Raw genomic sequence first — 20222 nt, forward strand, 5'->3', positions numbered from 1 at the left:
GAAAGACCTTTCGCATTTTTCCACGTTAGTACAGTGCTGGCAGCAGAACCAAGGATAAAAAAATCAGGTCTAAGTTGATCCACATTTCCCTACCTATCTTCCCTAAGACTGACCTCCTCACCTTCGCTTCAACACATATGGTCCCTATTTTCTTCTTCTAACTCTGTAGCCATCTCATGATGAAGCTGCTGTAACTTTGGTTTTGAAATACGTTTGATCAATGAGCTTAAACCAAACTTGCAGTGTCTGATAAGCCACACAGAGGTTCATGCTTTATCTGAGAGTAAGTCCCCTTCGACGTGACCCACAATCACTTGAAAAGAAGAACAGGAGCTGTGGCAGATGAAGACGTGTTTCATGTACTCAGAGGATCACTCCTCGCCCCTCCCTTACAAGAGGGATACCTGGAGGCTTGAAACAAAGCCTTGAGCAGGGTCAATACAGAAACCCCTCCAATTAATTGCACTGCATTAATTCAAAGGTGGGTGAACGTCACCCAAGCAAGTTGCAGAGTGCAGGCAGAAGTTTATTAAGAAACACCTCCTAAGCTCTACTCTGTAACTGGACCTAGTCATCACAAAACTCTCTTAAGCATCCCTGGACCACCAGGCTCCCAGATTAATTTTCTAGGGAGAAAATCGCTTCATCATTGAAACCAAACAGAAAAGTAGCCAAAACTGTCTTGCTCCTCCCTACTACTGTTTCCCGGACAGCAGCCACAGGAGATGCACCCACTGGCCACTTGTATCGTAACTGCCAGCCCCAGGTGAACAAAAGCAAGTCCTTCCATAGGAGACACCCACCTGGACCAGAGGAAAAGGTAACTCAGAAATTCAGAGAAAGACTAATCACCCAGCCTACTACACACTAACAGGACAAGAATGTTTGCACAGGCTGTCAAATAAATAGAAGCAAACACTCCTTCAATGTAATTTCTTTGTTTTATCCTTTAACTTGCAAATGATTCTTGGAAAAAAAATTAAGTGTCCCAGTTACAGATTTTTGCAACTGAACAAAAAACATGTTTTCACAACAAAATTACCTGACCCGATTTCAGAAAAGCATTAAACATACAAATTCATAAGACCATTTTTACTTCCTCCGTTATTTTGACAATATGCAGTGAAATTGTTGTCTTTATTTATAGGAAAAAAATCTTACTTACAAATCAGTATTTCACAAAACAGGAAAAGTTAGGATATGATTAGATCAAAAAACATTTATAAGACGCATAATGAATTAATTCTGTCTGGATATTGAAATCATCGTTTGTGCTTCTTTTAGACAATAGTGAATGTATGACTACATTAGAAACATATGGTCTCTTTCAGTTGTGAGTATTTACTCAGAAGTTCAAATTCACTTCCCTCCTGTACTCCACAGAGAATGTTCTGATCACTTAATTAGTCCATCAGAACGTTACGAATACAAAGCACAGCACAAGATGTTCCATTGTATTTGAACGCTGAGCATCTGGAGGTTATTCAGAGTAACTTTAACCAACTCCTTAGCCAGATGGTAAAATACAGTAGCCAAACAAATAGTATCAACAACATCTGGTTAATTGTCTACTGAGGTACAACAGTCCATATCTTGGATTATAAATGATAATTACTGACTGAATGCAGTTACTGGTGATCTTTTTAATTTTCTTTTTTTTTAATCACAGCTTTTGCTGATAAAGTGCATGAACAGAAATACTGCAGATTTGGCAGTTCTTAAGGAATAAAGCACAAATAGCTGAAATCTGATGAGTTATTTACATCACAAGGGATTTAAAGACTGGCTTGCTGAAAACTTTTTCAGTCCCCAGGTATGCAGTACTACAATGCTGTGTCTCAGTGTTCAAAGCACTGCTTCAAATAATTTCCTGGTTGAAGTGTAAGATACGATTTCTCATTTTCAATCAAAATGAAAAGTTATAACTGTATAGACAACTTGTAACCTAAAACTTGCATTTAAAAAAAATTTTGCTGAAATTCAGACCACTGTTTGTAATTCAGACATATTAACTCTCCAAACATAGCTAACATACGCAACCTATACTGTTGTCCTTTTTTTTTTTTTTGGTAAATATTTCCTTCACAATTTCCATTCTCTTCTGTTAAATAGATACTTTTTTTAATTAAATCTGTCAATCTTCTGATACAAGCTGGATACTATATAAGTAGAGGAACAATGAGTTAAACGATGCTTGAGCCAAATCCTTCAGCATCACATTACAGCTAACTGACTTCAGGGCACACACAGCTGGTGGTGTTGAGAAGGCAACGACTGTCTACGCTGCAGAAGCAAGCAGAGTTTAAATTATATTCTGAATGGAGGCAATACTTGCACTTTTCAATTGACCTTAAAAATTACAACTTCATACCAATATCAAATTGATAATATCATCAAGCGAGAGTTACATATGGATTCCACGTTACATATTATAATTTGTACTATACTTTAAAGATGCTATATCAACTTCATTCTTTGTCTTTCTATAACAGGACTGTTAAAATACTGTTATTACATCTCCATAAATACAGGAATAAAATAATCTTGCAAGAAGTTGTTGACAGCTAATACGTATTACACAAGCTGATTTGGTTTTAAGCATAAACACTTGGAAAATATTGTTCACGAACCTGTTGCCATAATCAATTTTGGCAGTCACTTTCTTCTTCAGTTCTTTGAGCTCATCTTGGGGTAGGGTCCCAGACAGTATCTGAGATCTCCACTCAATAAGATCATATATCATGTGCCGTACACTGCGAAACATTTCTCTGTTATCTTGCTGTTTGGAGGAAAAAGATGGGTAGAAGTTAGTTTTGAAGTCTACTGAGCATCTTCTAAATACATGTAATAAATTGCAATTATAAAATACGTACTCAAAAGGGTACGAGTCTACAATTAGCTCTAAAATAGGAGCCCAACTTTCTACAGCACAGAACACTGAATACAAAGAGTCTTACACTCTGCTTTAGGTCTCTAAATAAGTGTAAATGCTTGTGTTTATGTCACCTTAAAACCCTGGTCATACTGTATTCAGAACAAGCATTCAAGGGAAAGATAGTATTTTCTTGGGTCACAGGGTAACTTTATTCAATGACCCTCTATACTGAGTAGAACAGGACTAAAAATGGGGCATTTTAACAGCAGGAGGCTCAAGTTCTGCAATACTCCATCTGCAACACATTAGAGAACCCTTCCCCCCCTCCCCAGTTAAATCTTCAGAATAACACTTCAAAATCCCTCAGTGTGCAAAGCCGAGCGCATCAGTGTCTTATGAGTTCACAGGTAACAGCTGAAGGGAAGCAGAAAACCAGGAAAGCACTAACCCTTATAGGAAGTTAAATACCTTAATTGTTTATAAAGGCTGGAACTACGGATATTAAATGGTGCCAGCAGCATACACAAACTTCCCTTGGCAACATTCAGCTAAGCTAGGACACAGGAAGATAAAGTGCCAGACTTAAATAGAAGAAACCTCTTTTCCAGAGTGTTTTCTATATGCATGCCCATAAAAACATGCATTCAGAGACAAAAGATCAAATCTTTAACCACAAAACAGAATTTGACATGTTGGTTTATACCGTGGACAGCGCATACACACAACAATTTTAGTGCAAACAAACAATACTATGCAAAACTGAAGTTGCAGAACGGCCTTGCTATTTTTATTGTGAAAGATAACGTCGAGACAGACAATGCAGAGGCCCTGAATGCTTTGATCTTACCCAGAAGCGGTCTCTCTTACTGTCTTCATAACCCTCAAAATCTAAGCCATTAGTTCAATACACTCTTAAAAAGAGCACATCTTTCTAAACACCCTACATCAACGAATTACTCGGGCTACGCGTAGCTATCTTTCATTCAGACTACACCCAGGCCTTATTTGACTGAAAACAACTGGAATAATTAAATAATTAAAATAAAATTCTCCGCTATATATAAAATACAATGAAAAACTGCAGAAGGTGCAGGAAAAGAATATAATGACTCAAAGACTCAGGGAAAAAAATATCTAACTGTGAAATTTAAAGACTTCAGTCTGTTCAGATTATCAAAAAGCTGACTTGATTATAGTGTGAGAACCTTCACAGAGAGAAAATACCCGTTATTAAAAGCTCTTTAATGTAGCAGAGAAAGACACAACAGGCACATATGGCTGGAAGCTAAATACAGACAAATCCAAATGGGAAAGAGGTTCATGATTTTCGACGCTGCAGGCAATCATAACCAGCGAGATGAAGAACATGCCGCATCCTCTGCTATGTGCAAATCAAAACTGAATACCTATTCAATACTCAAACACAAATTACAAGCGGAATAAAGGCATAAACGTGGTCATTTAATGACTTTTGATATGCAAGATGTGGACAACATGGCATATCTCTCTAGTCTGCAGATTGACCGGTTTGAAACCGGCTGCCTCCAGTAAACCAAGTTTCCCTTGAAAAGGCAATCCCAGTGCACCAATGCTCTTTTTGGCAGTCGACCACATGTAATTAATCTAGCAGATATCCTTGAGATACAAACCATAAACAAACTCATTAAGTGATCTACCTACTCGGGCTAAAGCTGTAACAGGCACTGGAACCCCTTCTGCCACCAAATTGAGGCCACTGGTAGCGTCACACCTTGCCTGCTCTTGAATTCAAAGTTATTAGCAAAGCACTGCAGTATCATTTAGCTGTTCATGGGTCTTCATGGAAGTAAATAGGGAAATGGTTAGCGACCTGCTATACCACTTAGACAGACCCAAGTCTATGGGCCGGATCGAAGCCACCCAAGGGTACTGAAGGAGCTGGCAGAAGTGCTCACCAAGCCGCTTTCCATCATTTACCAGCAGTCCTGGCTAACCAGGGAGGTCCCAGTTGACTGGAAGTTAGCAATTGTGACACCCATCTTCAAGAAGGGCCAGAAGGAGGACCCGGGGAACTGCAGGCCTGTCACTCTGACCTCGGTGCTGGGGAAAGTTATGGAGCAGATCATCTTGAGTGCTGTCACACAGCACGTATAGGACAACCAGGCGATCAGGACCAGTCAGCACGGGTTCGGCAAGGCAGGTCCTGCTTGACCAACCTGATCTCCTTCTATGACAAGGTGACCTGCTTAGTGGATGAGGGAAAGGCTGTGCATGTTGTCTACCTGGACTTTAATAAAGCCTTTCACACCGTTTCCCACAGCATTCTCCTGGAGAACCTGGCTGCTCATGGCTTGGACAGGCGTACGCTTTGCTGGGTTAAAAACTGGCTGGATGGCCAGGCCCAAAGAGTGGTGGTGAATGGAGTTTACTCCAGCTGGTGGCTGGTCACAACTAGTGTTCCCCAGGGCTCAGTGTTGGGGACAGTTCTGTTTAATATCTTCATCAATGATCTGGACAAGGGGATCGAGTGCACCCTCAGTAAGTCTGCAGACACCAAGTTGTGCGGGAGTGTTGATCTGCTGGAGGGTAGGAAGGCTCTGCAGAGGGACCTGGACAGGCTGGGTCGATGGGCCAAGGCCAACTGCATGAAATTCAACAAGGCTCAGTGCCAGGTCCTGCACTTGGGTCACAACAACCCCAGGCAACGCTACAGGCTTGGGGAAGAGTGGCTGGAAAGCTGCCTGGCGGAAAAGGACCTGGGCGTGTTGGTCGATAGCCGGCTGAATATGAGCCGGCAGCGTGCCCAGGTGGCCAAGAAAGCCAATGGCATCCTGGCTTGTATCAAAAATAGCGTGGCCAGCAGGACTAGGGCAGTGATTGCCCCCTGTACTCGGCACTGGTGAGGCCGCACCTCGAATGCTGTGTTCAGTGTTGGGCCCCCCACTCCAAGAGAGACATTGAGGGGCTGGAGCGTGTCCAGAGAAGGGCAACGGAGCTGGGGAAGGGTCTGGAGCACAAGGCTGATGGGGAGTGGCTGAGGGACCTGGGGTTGTTCAGCCTGGAGAAAAGGAGGCTGAGGGGAGACCTCATCGCTCTCTTCAACTACCTGAAAGGAGGGCGTAGAGAGGTGGGGTTGGTCTCCTCTCCCAGGTAACAAGCCATAGGACAAGAGGAAATGGCCTCAAGTTGCGCCAGGGGAGGTTTAGGTGGGATATTAGGGAAAATGTCTTCACCGAAAGGGTTGTCAAGCATTGGAACAGGCTGTGCAGGGAAGTGGTGGAGTCCCCATCCCTGGAGGTATTTAAAAGCCGTGTAGACATGGCTCTTAGGGACATGGTGTAGTGGTGGACTTGGCAGTGCTAGGTTAACAGTTGGACTTGATGAAGGTCTTTTCCAACCTAAACGATTCTGTGATAAACGCATGACAAATGAGATGTTAAACATTAATGGTTAGAACAAGCGATTCCCACACTAGGAGAATTTTATAATTTCCTAAAAGTTACTGCTATAAAATATACACACAAGTCTTGGTAAGAAAACTTTAACAATGTCTCTTGCTATTCCTCCTTTCTTATTACATGTGCACTGCAACTGAGTCTTGTGTGGTTCTGCAAGTGGTATTTCCCTGACATTAAACAATATCAGATTTCATATTTGGGATAATCCCCAAAAAAAGACATCAGGGTCAAAATGTAATCCTCATTGTCCTCAGCAGCACACAGCAGCAGAACCAAGGGCAAAGCTGTTCTCAGTGCCCTCTTCAGATTCTGCTCCTCCTAGTTTGCTTCTGCCTGTCTACTTCTTCCTTGCTTCTCGAGACATGACCTCTCTAGTATCACATCATGTTAAAGCTTTCTCTTTAATATCAAATATTTTTCTCTTCATATTATCCTTCATCTCATCTACTGCAACACTACATCACTTCCAGCATACTGTATTTTTAATCTTTATTTTCATGGGTGTGATTAAAAACCACAGTAGTCAACACAAACATCTTCATTTCCAGTTAGAGTCTTCATTACACAGCTTGCACTTTAATGGCAGAATATTTCAAACATATTTATAAGAAACAGAGACTGTGCATTAAACCCTCCTTTAAATACAAGACTTTAAAGTTCCCATTACCTTGTTACAGTGACCTTACACAACGAGAGCATGAGAAGTCTGAGCTAGGGTACCTTACATCCTACAGCACGCTGTTCCTTTACATCTGAACTGCATTTTTATGAACACTCTTTAGACCTTACTTACAAATACTTTAATATATGTAGTTTCATGGCTATTGTATTTTTCTATTATGCCATCTGAGATATTACCAATGCAAATGCTTATTACTATAAATTTCTAAGAATATATTCTTATGTGCTTGGAACTTAAGCATATGAAAATAATCAGGCATGTAACTTAAGATCAGGATAAACTGGGAACGATCAACTTCAAGTACAAGAATACTGAGAGGTAAAAGGCGTACACCGATGATTTTTCAAAGGTTTAAGTTTACACTCACAGATTCAACATCAAATATTCAATTTTGTCGTAACAGATCAACAGCCTTAAGAACTGCCCTCAAAAACATTTTCTTCGTTTCTTTAACACAGTTGTCTACAGCTTTGAAAAAATCTAACATACATCTTAAAAATCCAATGTATTCTGTGTAATAGTGCGCCATCAAAAAGGGGTCATAATAGCTCAACCATTTGTTGCTAGATGAACATAAAAACCTGATTCTGCACAAGAAATACACAGTATTTGAGAAAACACTTTAAAGAAACACTATTGAGATTCGTGCCTTAACACAGAAGATGCTAAATAGCTTTTCAGCATTAAAAGTAGCCTTTAGAAGCAGTAACCAAAGTGGAATTTCATTAACAGTTCCTGTATAGTTCTCACTGTACCTTCATAGAATCACTCTTTTCACAAACTGTATAGCATTGTAAACATTTTCCTAAGTTGATACTTACAACATATAATTGCCGCCATATTATAGACCATTCCCGCAGCGTAGTGGTAACCTCCTGAATCAAGGGGAGCTCATTGGGTATAACTGTTTCATGTTGTCTTAAGAGGAAGAGAAAAAGGTTTGAATTAAGTAGTAGTTTTGGGTAGTAGGGCAGAATCATTTCTAAGAAGGAACTGTTCATTTCCAAAACCAATTCAATAATGCAAGGACTGAAAATAACATCACGTACTGCAAATTCATAAGTTAACAAAGAACGTACGATCACATACAGAAGAAGCAGCGTACACAAGCACACCCCACGACATAAAGGGTACTTTGGTGGGCTGAGACTATGCTACTGAGCTCACACTTTTTTATTCCTTCTCCTTATTTCTGTACTCACAAGGATATCAATACGTACCTCACCATACCATTTATTATTGAGATACTAATTTTAGAAGAAGCAACCAAGATGAAAGCCAGATATGCACAACCAGATATGCCACGATACTAATGCGTAATTGTTTTTCAAAATACTGGTCTTGCAAAAAAAAAAAAAAAAAAAAAAAAAAAAACCCAACCCCAAAAAACCACAAAACAAAACAAAAACCTAAGCATGCAAGTCATTACTATTAAGTTTCTGTATGCCTTGTTTTAAAATTATGTGCCATGAAAGTAAGAAACAATAGCTAGATCTTTTAGTATTTCAGAAGTAGGGTACTTAAAGGCAGTTTTGTAATCAGCAAGAAAGATGTCATTATGCAGCAATCTCATGTTTAGTAGTTTTATCATTTACATATTTAACAGTGTATAAAAATAAATCCGGCACAAAGGAATAAAATATTTTAATCCTGTTGCACTCCATTTCATACCTGGCTAATTATTTATTAATTTCACTTCACATTTTTTCCTGGGATTTGGTTGGGGTTTTTTCCTGTTTTTTAACTAAACTTTCATATCAATGTTAGGAACTTTTACATGCATGTCCAGCGATGCTGATTTGATATATAAAGATCTGAACTTCAAAAGCTATTAAATAACAAAAACCAGCCCAAACTATTTAGTGTCGCACACATCAGGCAAGGGAGCAGGAGAATCATAAAATGAACAATGTGACAGAACTTCTCGGTAAGGCAGAAAACGATGCCTGGATAATGGCTTTCACCAAGGAGTCCAGTCTACAAGATTTACTGACGAGGGAATGAAGAAATTACTTAAATTTCATCTGCATAAGGAGAAAAGTATCTCATATCAAAGGCCTCTTTTAATACACCAGGCAGAAGCCATAAGACTCAAGGGCTGGAAGATAAAAAAAAGTTGGGAAAACTGAAATTAGAACTAAACCAGGGGGCAGGGAGTGGAGGAAGTTAATCTAGGTAATTATTAGTCGAGAGAGTAATAAAAGTTATGAATTCATAATTTACCATTTTTCTTTTTCTGAAACATTTACATTAATACAGAGATTATGCTTTAGCTCAACTACATGACAATGCAGCTAAAGACAGTACTAGCCAGAAGCACTGCTGATGACAGCACCTTCAAACTTGAGGTGAGCTACCGATTTAAAATATTTTAAAAAAGAAACACACACATTTTCGTCATCAGCTCCTTAACTAACTGGAAACAAGTGTAAGTTATCTGATAATACACCAAAATTACCTCAATACAAATAAGAAAACAGATTTTCATTATTTTCAAATCAAACTTACCCTTTGCCTTCAACTATTGCTTCCTTAAGATGTATATAGGAGGCAGGAAATATGCCCTTTGAGAGGGAGGGAGAGGGAAAAAATGCTTTAAATAACCAGTTGCACATAACATATTGTATCCATTACCTAAAAACATGCCAAGACACATTGCCGGGTGTGCAGAGCCATTCACATCCTCTTAAGCATCAGAGTAGTAGTTTTGTGCTGTTTGGGGTTTTAATGTACATCTAAATTTTGTATTGTATGTCCTTTCAAGAAGGCGTTAGTGTAACCTTAGCAAAGGTTACACAGGCTCAGTGTTTTCAAACCTATCTTCACGATATTGAAGAAAACAGCAGAGACACCCTGTCGTAAGTGGCCCTGCAAAGGGGTGTTTCCTCCCCCAGTTCAAGGTGCAGTTTGCCACGATTCTCCAGGTCTCTGGATAATTATACACAGATGCAAATCAAGACAGATTTCCTTTTGAAAGTGTGAAAGACAGATGATTTTACATAGATCTACTCCAACATAACATTTTGCCCATGATCCAGGTCCACTGCTTGCTCTTCCTCACGTCTAACTAAGCTTTCTTACCCTGCTATAAGCTGTTCCTTCTCTTCCCAAAGTGTTTTCTCCAGTGTTTCCAGGCTTCCCGTTAAAATAAACACTGCGTGAGAACAGGCAGTATACCGGGCTGCCTTGCTGTGACATAAATGGGCATGTGCACGCGCAGAACGCACACATCCTGCATTGCAACCGGTAGTACACAGACTATATATAACGTAGGGTCTACCACCACCAACCTATCGTTAGTGCTACAAGCCAAAAACCTCTTCCACAGACAGTACTGCAAAAGGCCAGCACTGCTTTTCTGAAAAAGTGTTCTAAATTAATCTCGAGATTCTAGGAATATAATAATAGTTTCAAAATAGTGTAAGCTCATATCAAAAAATAATTCAAGTCAAGCTGAGAAGGTAAGTTCCTCCACCTCACCCTTCGAGGTAGTAGTTCAGTTTTCCTATCATCTGGGAACGCAAAAAAAGAAAGTCTTAGAAAGCTACAGAAACGTGGGGGGTGGGGGGATGTCTTTTAGTCCCAGTAAAAAAAGAAAAAAGGAAAAAAAAAAGAAAAAATCACTACATTTAGTGGCAGTCAGACAAATGCAGCAACACGTGGATTTAATTTAAGCCCAGAAGAATGCATAATTGCTTCTTAGGCTACACAAAGCATGTTCATGAAATATGGTTCATAAGAAATTTAGTGTATTTCCAAAAAAAGAAAATATCAAAATAGAATAGAAAAACCAGAGAACAGGCCTGGTTAGGAAATGGGTGGGATGAACCACACAACTCAGCTCTGTACTTTTAGACATGCAGACGCAACTCAAAATGCACCTCTGTAGGCAAACATTATATTTTAAGTGTTTAAGTGAAAAAAGAAGCAAAACCAGAAGTCGGTTAATTCTGGTTAATTACTACTATAAAGTAAAACGCTAAAAAACCAAAACACAATGTTATAAGCTGTATTTGTGCCGTCTCCTTTCTTTTCATTTCAGAAAGGCTGCTATAAACAGCAGCCCTTTATGCACACTGAAAGCCGAACAAGCAGGCAAAACTCCACTGCGGAAGATTACTCCCCCTCTCGCAGAGAACGACTGAAAAATCACAACGTAGATCTCCGTATCGCTTTCCAAGATGCGATTGTGTTTTATGAGTAATACGTTATTTAATAGACACTGAAGCAAAGCGGCAGCCTCTGAACAGATCTACTAGAACATGAAGTTCTGAACTTTTTAGCGAGACAAAGGCTCTGGTACACCAGCTACCACAGAAAACAAGCTGACGCACATCAGTCCATCTGTAGTGGTTGTACATACATATACCCTTAAATTGCAAAAATTAAATTGCAACTCAGCATTCAGGCCTTGCTAAAGTAAGTTTCAGTTAACTTGAAAAATTCCCATGTACTACATGTTGAGACTACACACCAGCAGTTATTAGAGAGCAGTGGACACACGGTGAATCGCTCCCATGCGGTACCATAACACGTGCTGGAGATCTCCGTTGTAACAACACACCCAGTGCCATAATACATCTCTGTCCAAGAGAAAAACGAGCACTCCACTCTGGCAACACTTACCTTCTTGGATTTTTTTCGTAGCGTATAACCTCTGTACCAACCTAGGAGGGAAAAAGGGAAAAAGCATTAAAAACTTCATTAATGTCACCTAGTAGCTGTTCCTTCTCAGCTCAACAGCACCTTAACGTGGTTTCCGATCATGCTTCACCCCTGACAACATGCACACACACCCCCCACCTGAACTTAAATTCTCTACAGAATTAATATCCTGGCTAAAACAAGTCTTCTTGGAAGCTATAAAAAGCAGAATGACGATGATCAAACTGATGGAGAAGACTACATGATAGAGATGGCATTTTACACGATGCGTTTAATTGTCGTTCTTTTCATTTCAATTAGTAATTTACCAACATAAACAAAACCAACTTAAGAGCATTAACTTTACAAAGATGTACTGTTTGACTAGTTTGATTTTAAAACCTATTTAAGTTCCACAAAGGCACGTTTCCAAACATAGATCAGCCATTTGTCATCTTGGTAGAAAACAAGAATACTTTGGGATTTACGATTCACACATCAAAATACAAAAGCAAGGAGCCCCCCAGCCCTAATTCAGCACGAGGCAGCAAACACCCCCCCGCAGCAGCCCCGATGCCGCAGGACTATTCAGCCTGTGCCGTAGTCCCAGGCAGGTGGCCATGCCTGGAAAACCGGGAGGTAATGTCCCATTTACTGTGCCCCCAGTTCACGACACATCTGCAAGCAATCACCATTACAGCTTTTAGTGTTTCTCCAGCCATTGCACTTCACTGCGACTGGATAACCAAAGCAAAACCAAAACCCGACAAACTACAGTTGTTTTGCTTCATGGAAGATACCATGCCAGAGAAAGCAGATGAGATCTTCTGTGCATACGGCCCCCAGTTCAGTGCTCGCTCGCTTGTACGCTTGCACTGGGGCTGTTTTGTATTTCACTTTGTCTGTGCCATGGCTCGCTTGCTCCTTCCTGCTCAGCACCCCAGGGAACCCCCCGGGTGACCGGAGCTGCCCTCCGCAGCCTTTGGAAGACTGAGTCTGGGTGCAATACCACCCCCTCCAGCCCTGCAAACAGGGGTTTTGCACAGCAAAGCATCCCTCTCCAGAGATCAACATGGTGGGGGGGAACACGGCACAAAGCAGATGTGGGGAAAAAAAACCCTACAGTCCCACTCCTGATAACATCTAGGGCGGGAAGAAAGTTAAAAGGAAGGCAACACACGCCGATAAATTAGTTATCTACACTCTGGGACTAGAAATACAAATTAAAGTCTCAAGCACACAGGATTTTTCAGTCTGCTCTCCAGTAGCAATGGGTAAAATGCTTCATCATCTTCACACCGCATCAGAAGCCTGTCCCCTGTGATCACTTGGGGACAGTTAGTGCCATCTTCTTTAGTCTGGTGCCTACAGCCATCACAGTTCACTTCCCTACAGAGGCTGCAATGGCCTCACATCTCGCGTTTCCATTGCTTTTGGCAAGTATCAGCAAAAACTGTTGCTGAAGTGACCATGCACAGTTTCTGGCTCAGGTGCAAAGCATTTCTGCTTGCACTTACTCCACTGGCTGAAATCTGTGCACAGGCATGCAGAGATTTCAATCCTATTAAAGAACTAAATTCCCTTAGTTTTGAAGTTCTGGAGTCTAAACTGGTAAGCACCATAACTCTGATCAAATGCACTGTACAAACTAAAGAACGTACAACCATGTTATCTCTGCCACCTCGCTTCTCCCATCCCATCTTCTGTGCTTGTCTGGCTCAGGACATAGCATTGCGCCTGCAGATTAAAAAGCCACGTAGCAAAGACAGCTCCTCACCGCTGAACCTCTGCTTTCTGAACCTCTGCAGCAAGCAGCAAGAACCACAAAGAGATTGCAGATAAGAAAGCAGCTGAAATCTGCCTTGGAGAACTGGTTACACTCCCTCCCGCTCGTCCCAGAGGTCCTAATGAGGCCAGGCAAGTCCAACCAGGCTCTTCACTGGCAGCCACTACCTAAATGTTCTTCTTGCTGGGTATCAAGCCTGTAACTATGCAGTGGGGAGCCCAGTTTTCAAAGAGAGATTCAACTGGAGGCACTGAGTCTTGCCATGAACACGCATGTATAAGGGCAATGTATTTTAAATACATAAAGTCGTCTCTAAAACAGAGAGTCATATCCAAAACATAAAGACTATTCAGTTTCTTAGTTCTCCACCTGTAAGATGAGGGTAGTTCTTCTCCACATGCAGGCACTACAAAAGTGACCAAGTCTCTCACAAACATGAATTCAAGTAATTAGGATGACAAAATTGTGATTTTTTTTCTTCAATGAATAATAAATAAGGTTTGTTGTCAGACACTGGACAAGGGGAAAACAAGTACAGTACAGCCACTGCTTTAAGTGAGCGAGATCTAGTCCTCTACACTAAAAAAAAAAAAAAGGGGTAGAGGGTTGCACGAGCGTGCGTGCTTGTTAATGACATTAAGAAGGTATTCTAATGCACCTACCAACCTCTGCTGCGGCCCTGCCTAACTTTAGCTCTTGATTTTGTAACCTCAGCAGTTTTGGAGATCATGAAAAAAAAAAAGAATGAAAAACCCAAAGCCTGAGGGCAGAGAGGGCAAATACCTGAGGTCAAACGCTTCCCTGGAGCACACAGCACAGAGCTCCAGATCCTTCTCGCTCTATTCATGGCCAATTTGTTTTCAGACAAAATCCCAGTGAGAGGAAAACAGGCTGATGCCATAAAGATTTTTCTGGAGTGACCTGGTGCTTTTAAGTGGCTTATTGATGTGTTACAGGGTTTCTAGCCTCTTCTTTAACAAATACTATGGGATATAATGGCTAGAAATATGCATCCACGTAAATGCCCAACTAAAAAAAAGGGACCAATGAAATATTTGTGTGTCCGTTAAAGCTGAAAAAGACACTCAAAAGGAAAAAATTGCTGTTGTTTCTCTTGAATGTTTCACCTGTTTACTACACAGTTACCCAGATAAGGTAATTGCTGCATTTAAAAAAAAAAAAAAAAGCTGCAACCAATAACCACACATTCTCACAGTATCAGGAATACCTTATTTGAAAATACTTATTTGGGAACCCAAACTCCCTTCCCACAGCAGCACTAGAAATGAACCGCTGTTCAAACATACAAGCTTGGTTTCGAGGCTTACTTCCTGTTTTTTAAACTATAAACTGACCTCATTTAGCTTGGATAACTGCCTTTCCCATAAAGGAGAACATTAGTTTTAATTTTTTAAAGTATCTTTTAAAAGATTCCAGGTTAGCGAAGGTAATTCAGAAGTCTTAAAGCCTCTTCTGGCATCCCTCTGAGTTTAGTAGGAGACCTTGACTTTTTTCAAACATCAGCAGATGTTGAAAAAAGAACAAGCCACTGGCCTTCGATGGGAAGGCTTCAAACACGGCATCGTACATGCAGGCATGTGCCTTTTTGCTATCAACCAGCCAACAAAGTTATAGAGCTGCCCTAACTTGGCACTTTCAGCAGTTCGTACTAGTTTCAGCTCAGCACCATGCTAACGAAGCCAAAGGGCTTCAGGTCAGCTTGGAGCATGAGTAGGAGCAAATTGTCAGCTGCACAAAATATGTTGTTTATATATACCTACAAAAGATTGCCCCACATACACATTGTCCAATGCCAAATGAATCTATCACATTTGGACAGTATCCCAGCAAATGGTCTTATTTACCGTGGGAGTAGAGCAAGGGGAATACATGTGGAAAGGAATTGATTCACGTTCAGCAAAGAATTGCAAAAGAAATGTCATAACCTATTGAAGCGGGCTAAGAATGGTACCAACACTACAGTTCTCCTTGGTATTGTTTCATAGAAATGAATTATGTATGCCCTGAGAAAAACACCCATCTGTGTAATATATATCCTAACTCTTCTCTCACATGGTACAGAAATACCAGGGTCCTCACTGGAGAATCTCAGTATTGGCCCATGATCATGACTGGGAACAGACTTTTTAGTACAGCCTGTAGTGATAGGACAAGGAGTAATGGTTAAACTAAAAGAGAGTAGATTCAGACTAGATATAAGGAAGATATTTTTTTATGATGAGAGTGATGAAACACTGGCCCAGGTTGCCCAGAGACATAGATGCCCCATCCCTGGAAACATTTAAGGTCAGGTTGGACGGGGCTCTGAGCACCCTGATCTCGTTGAAGATGTCCCTGCTCTTGCAGGGGGGTTGGACTAGATGACCTTTAATGGTCCCTTCTAACCCAAACCATTCTGTGATTCCATATGTAATAGCTATTCACCTTAATAAGCCACATTTATTGATCATATGTTCCATTTGCCCATTCCACCAAATAATGTAAAGAAACAGAATTAAGAAAATAAAGATCAGGCAAATACTAATTCAGAACGTGGCAAATATTTGTTTTGGGATATCTGCTATGAAATACAATCCTCGCAAGATGAAGGATATTTATGAAGTCCAATGGCTTTGCTGTTTGGCTTTTCCTGTAAGGCTCACATTAGAAGGAGTGAAAGGAAGTTTTCTAACTGAAAAATAAAATTGTCTGCAATTCTACCTGAAAGAAAAAAAAATTATTTTGATCTTCAAGATCAATTATTCTAGGAAGTAGCTTTTAAACATTGAGATTCAACAGTGAAATGTGCACATTCATTTCCAATCTCATAACTCCTATAAAAATATAGGCTGTTTGCAACACACCTCCAACTTTACAGGATCCGTACATTGAATTATTTGTACAAACTCTGTCCTGCATTTCAGAGTAAAAAAGTTTTCTTTGATTAAAATTTAAAAGATTTAAATGTTTTAGTAATAAAATCAAATGCCAAAATAAGTTCTACATATAGGTAAAAAAATAAATAATATTTTAAACACATAAGCAAAGTCCATCTTAGCAATCCATTCCAGTACATGGTAGCAACATGAAATCCTATAGAAACCTGCCTGTCCTTAAAACAGGTCTTCTAGACTATGCATATGAGACCCAGCCCTCACAGCTTCTCAGCCTCTTTCGTCTGCAGAGAGAAGACCAACTGAGTAAACATTTACCATAAGCTTTTCTTGACAGCAAAGCAGATTCAGAGGGGAAAAAAAAAAAAAAAAAACAAACCCACACAATTACAATCTACAACTTCAAAGCCCAGGACACATGTAAGTCTTCAAAACTACTCCTAACTTAAGAATTATTGCAGAAAACTATCAAAATAGTAACAATTCTACAGTAGGATGCCAAGAGCAGAACGCATAATACAGCAGATATCAATGACAGAAGCCAATTGTGTTCCCACAATCTTAAATAGAGGGAAAAGGGGTAGACTTTTGAGAAGCAGAATCACAGATCCTCAGCAAAAAGGCATTACTGACTCTTCAAACCACCATTCTGTCCCATGCTCCTACTATGAGGGGGCTTTTCTTCAGGTGCGCCCACCCCACCGCAGCCTAGCACAGCCCTGGCACAGACAGGGCCGGTGGCAGGGAAGTTCCCGGACGCACACCTGGACGTTAGAGCAGATGGTACGAAACTTCCTGGGGCATAATCTCCACAAGTTTTGTACAGAGGAACTTGGAGATCAAAAAGCCTAAATAATTACCTAATAATGGCAGCTCTGTGAACAGGAGAGATAAGACTTACGGCATCTAATTTCCCATCACAGCAGGTACGCAATGAGTAATCATTGTATAAAATGTTTGGAAGAACATTAACTTATTTGCATTTCTTTTAACGTGAACTCATCCCATGTGCTTGAAGCCTAACAACCATGAGAGTGTGAAGGTCTTTCAGTTATTCAAGTCCAGGGGAAAAGTGAGTCATCTCCACTGTCCCACTTAGTTGGCAGCAGTCACCATTTGATACGGTTTCACATACCCTATTCAGGATTCAGAGTTTCTCCCACATCCATTAAATAAATCTATTTATATATAGAAGTACAAAGCTGCACAACACGTAAATCATTCAATTTGCATTTAAAATTTTTGCATTATTAGATTTTTATTAAAGCATATAACATCAGATAACGGAAAGATTACTTTGCTTAGAGTCAAACTTGGCATTGCAGCAGCAAGCTGAACTCCGTAAGAAAATGCCAGCCCAGGAACAAGGAGAAAATTCATTTGCACAGTGATGAGTAGAGCTGGTTATTTTTGTTGAAATAGCATTGTTTGTTTTAGTAAAGATAACACTTAAAAAAATCCTATTAAGCCAATATCTAAAACAGATTTATCACACAGATGTACCAAAAGATCAATGTCTAAATAAACAAACAAATTAAATCAATATATTAAAGTAAATCACATTTCCGCAAGACAAAAAGTGTTACAATATTTTAAACAAAGACAGTTTAGTTATACGTTACTCACACCTTTCCAAACTGCAGCATGCCATAAAATTTCAAGTCAAGGATATAATGAGAGAGTTGTATTTTGCTTGGCTCAATACTGGATCAAGCAAGAGCCGAAAAGTGTTATGACAATTTTCACATTCTGTTGATTATCAAACTTAGCGTTCAAATTCGCTTTTACATGGATCAAGGAGGAAAGATTTTGGTACACGTAATGTTACTACAGCTTCATATCAAAACAAGCAAAGCATCTGAAAAGCCTGAAATCAGTCCACGGCACTGTAACACAGGTACCCATCTTATAAGAGAGACATAAATAATTTAGGACCCAGGTGACTTTCAAATTTAGATTAAACTTCTTTTAGCAGCAGGCTCTCTTGCATTACCCGAGGGTATCCAAAACGCATCTATCATTTCTCTAATGTAGGGTAGATGCTACAATTGCTCCATACAAATAAAGCTGTGCGAACATCCATCTTCCATAGAAAAGGAAATGGTTATTCACCGGGTATCGACCACATGCATCTTCATTCACGCCTAGCATTGGTTAATTCTGTGTTCATTAGAAATAATGTGTTTTGTCCTTTAGCAAGGAAGTAATTCATCACCCAATAACACGAGAAGATAAAGTCACAAACAGAAGAGTAACGCAATTGCAAAAACAATGTTTTTAAATGCAACTTTTGCCAGCTTACCTTCATAGGTTTCTAATATGTGCACAGTGTCGCCTATTTGTAAGGAAAGTTCATCCGGTCCCCTCGCGTCGTAGTTGTAGAGAGCTGGAGAGAGGAAATACTGCTGTTAGCACATGCAAGACAACATAACTTCCAGGATTTTTGTTTCTCCACGTAATTGTTTTTATTACTCATTGTTGCCATTCTCAACCTTTTGGAAAGGATCTTGTAAAAAATTTGTAAAAATTTGGCCAAGTCCTTTAATCCGTTAATATTTCCCCTTGTAACAAATCTCAAAAAGCCACAAAGTCTACTTTCTAACGATAGTCCCTCATTCCATTTATAATGCTTTGCTTCTTCGTAACAATACATTCAATTAATTTTTTTGTTGTACTTGCCTGTCTTCTAGCACTTTGTGTCAATTTTACGCAGTTCTGTAATGAACAGCACCGCCTTCCACTGTCAGCTCAACACAGAAAACCTACAAGTTTCTTTAGAAAACCCAAATTACCACCACCAATATTAAAGAATGATTTCTCAGTCACTTCGTTAATTTACTGCACGCGTGCTATGTTTAAAAACATGATTTCAGAATTCCTTAGTACCAGAGGTAACTGCATCAACCCACTGTATTCATGGGAGAGACTAGTCCTATCCCCCCATTTTATAGTATTATAATCAAGTTATCATACCTCACTCATTAGCAAGCCCTGACAGCATCCACAGCCTGCACCACCACAACCTGCAAACTTCCCAAATGCATTTGTTTTCACAAATATTTCTGAGTGGCTCCAGCCAAAAGCAGGGTGAGGAATGACAACAAAGTGAAAACCAATTCCTTTTCCAGTGCTGAATTCAGAAAAAGCCTGGAGTCCTACCATCTAGGACCATAAGCAGCAAGAAGCACAACGTGAGAGAGATGTGAAGGACCCTCACGTTACACACAGCTGGTGTCACTACTGGAGACCTAATGCTGGGCAGAAAGGATTCTCAACTGAGGGAAACTCTCAGATTTGTGTCGATGCACCTAAATAGCAAACCTCACAGCTGTATATATTCCAAAAGTGACTTCATTGTAGGTCACGAGTTCCAGCTCAGCCCTTAGAGGAGAGTCTGCTCATCATTGCCCCCAGACCAGCGGTCAGCCTCCACCCATGCCCACCCACATTAACCTTCCTTGAAGGAGCCCTGGATGAACACCTTCAGCCGATGATGAAATCAACTGCAAAAAATGAATGCCGGAAGCCGCTCCAGCCTCACAACCACCGACCCGCAGGCTGCCCACGCTCAGCCAGACTTCACTCCTGGCCAGGGAGTAACTTTGGAGAGAACAAAAATTGGTTTGCTCTGAGAAAACCAGTAGCCAGGTATATACTACCAGAGATAATTCAAATGGGAAAGATGCATTCCCCCACTCACCAATGAAATGGCATCATAACCAATAAATAGAAACCATGGGGATGCGTTGGTTTTCAAAGAACTGGCTGATAAGAACGCAGAATTTTTGAGAACAGCCATCTTCAGAAGATAATAAACTTCAACAACAACAAAAAAAAAAAAGTAAGTCCAAGACCATTCCTCCCTACCCTTCCCAAAAGAAAATCTGGAAACTCTGAGCACTGA

At 40.3% G+C, this 20222-nt stretch overlaps 1 protein-coding gene across 3 annotated transcripts in view; it reads right to left on the minus strand.

Annotated features, from left to right (window-relative positions):
- Positions 1–20222, minus strand: part of DOCK1 (dedicator of cytokinesis 1) — a 323968-nt gene that overhangs the window by 281151 nt on the left and 22595 nt on the right. For 2 of the 3 annotated variants that reach the window (XM_075504339.1, XM_075504340.1), the window contains exons 2-6: positions 18621–18704; positions 11621–11661; positions 9503–9558; positions 7816–7912; positions 2631–2779 (exon numbers count right to left, since the gene is read on the minus strand). In XM_075504339.1, coding sequence (XP_075360454.1) covers positions 2631–2779; positions 7816–7912; positions 9503–9558; positions 11621–11661; positions 18621–18704 — 427 coding nt within the window. The remainder of the gene's footprint in view (positions 1–2630; positions 2780–7815; positions 7913–9502; positions 9559–11620; positions 11662–18620; positions 18705–20222) is intronic. The other variant, XM_075504341.1, reaches the window with a different exon arrangement.

Source organism: Mycteria americana, chromosome 6, assembly GCF_035582795.1.
Source record: "Mycteria americana isolate JAX WOST 10 ecotype Jacksonville Zoo and Gardens chromosome 6, USCA_MyAme_1.0, whole genome shotgun sequence".
Lineage (NCBI taxonomy): Eukaryota > Metazoa > Chordata > Aves > Ciconiiformes > Ciconiidae > Mycteria > Mycteria americana.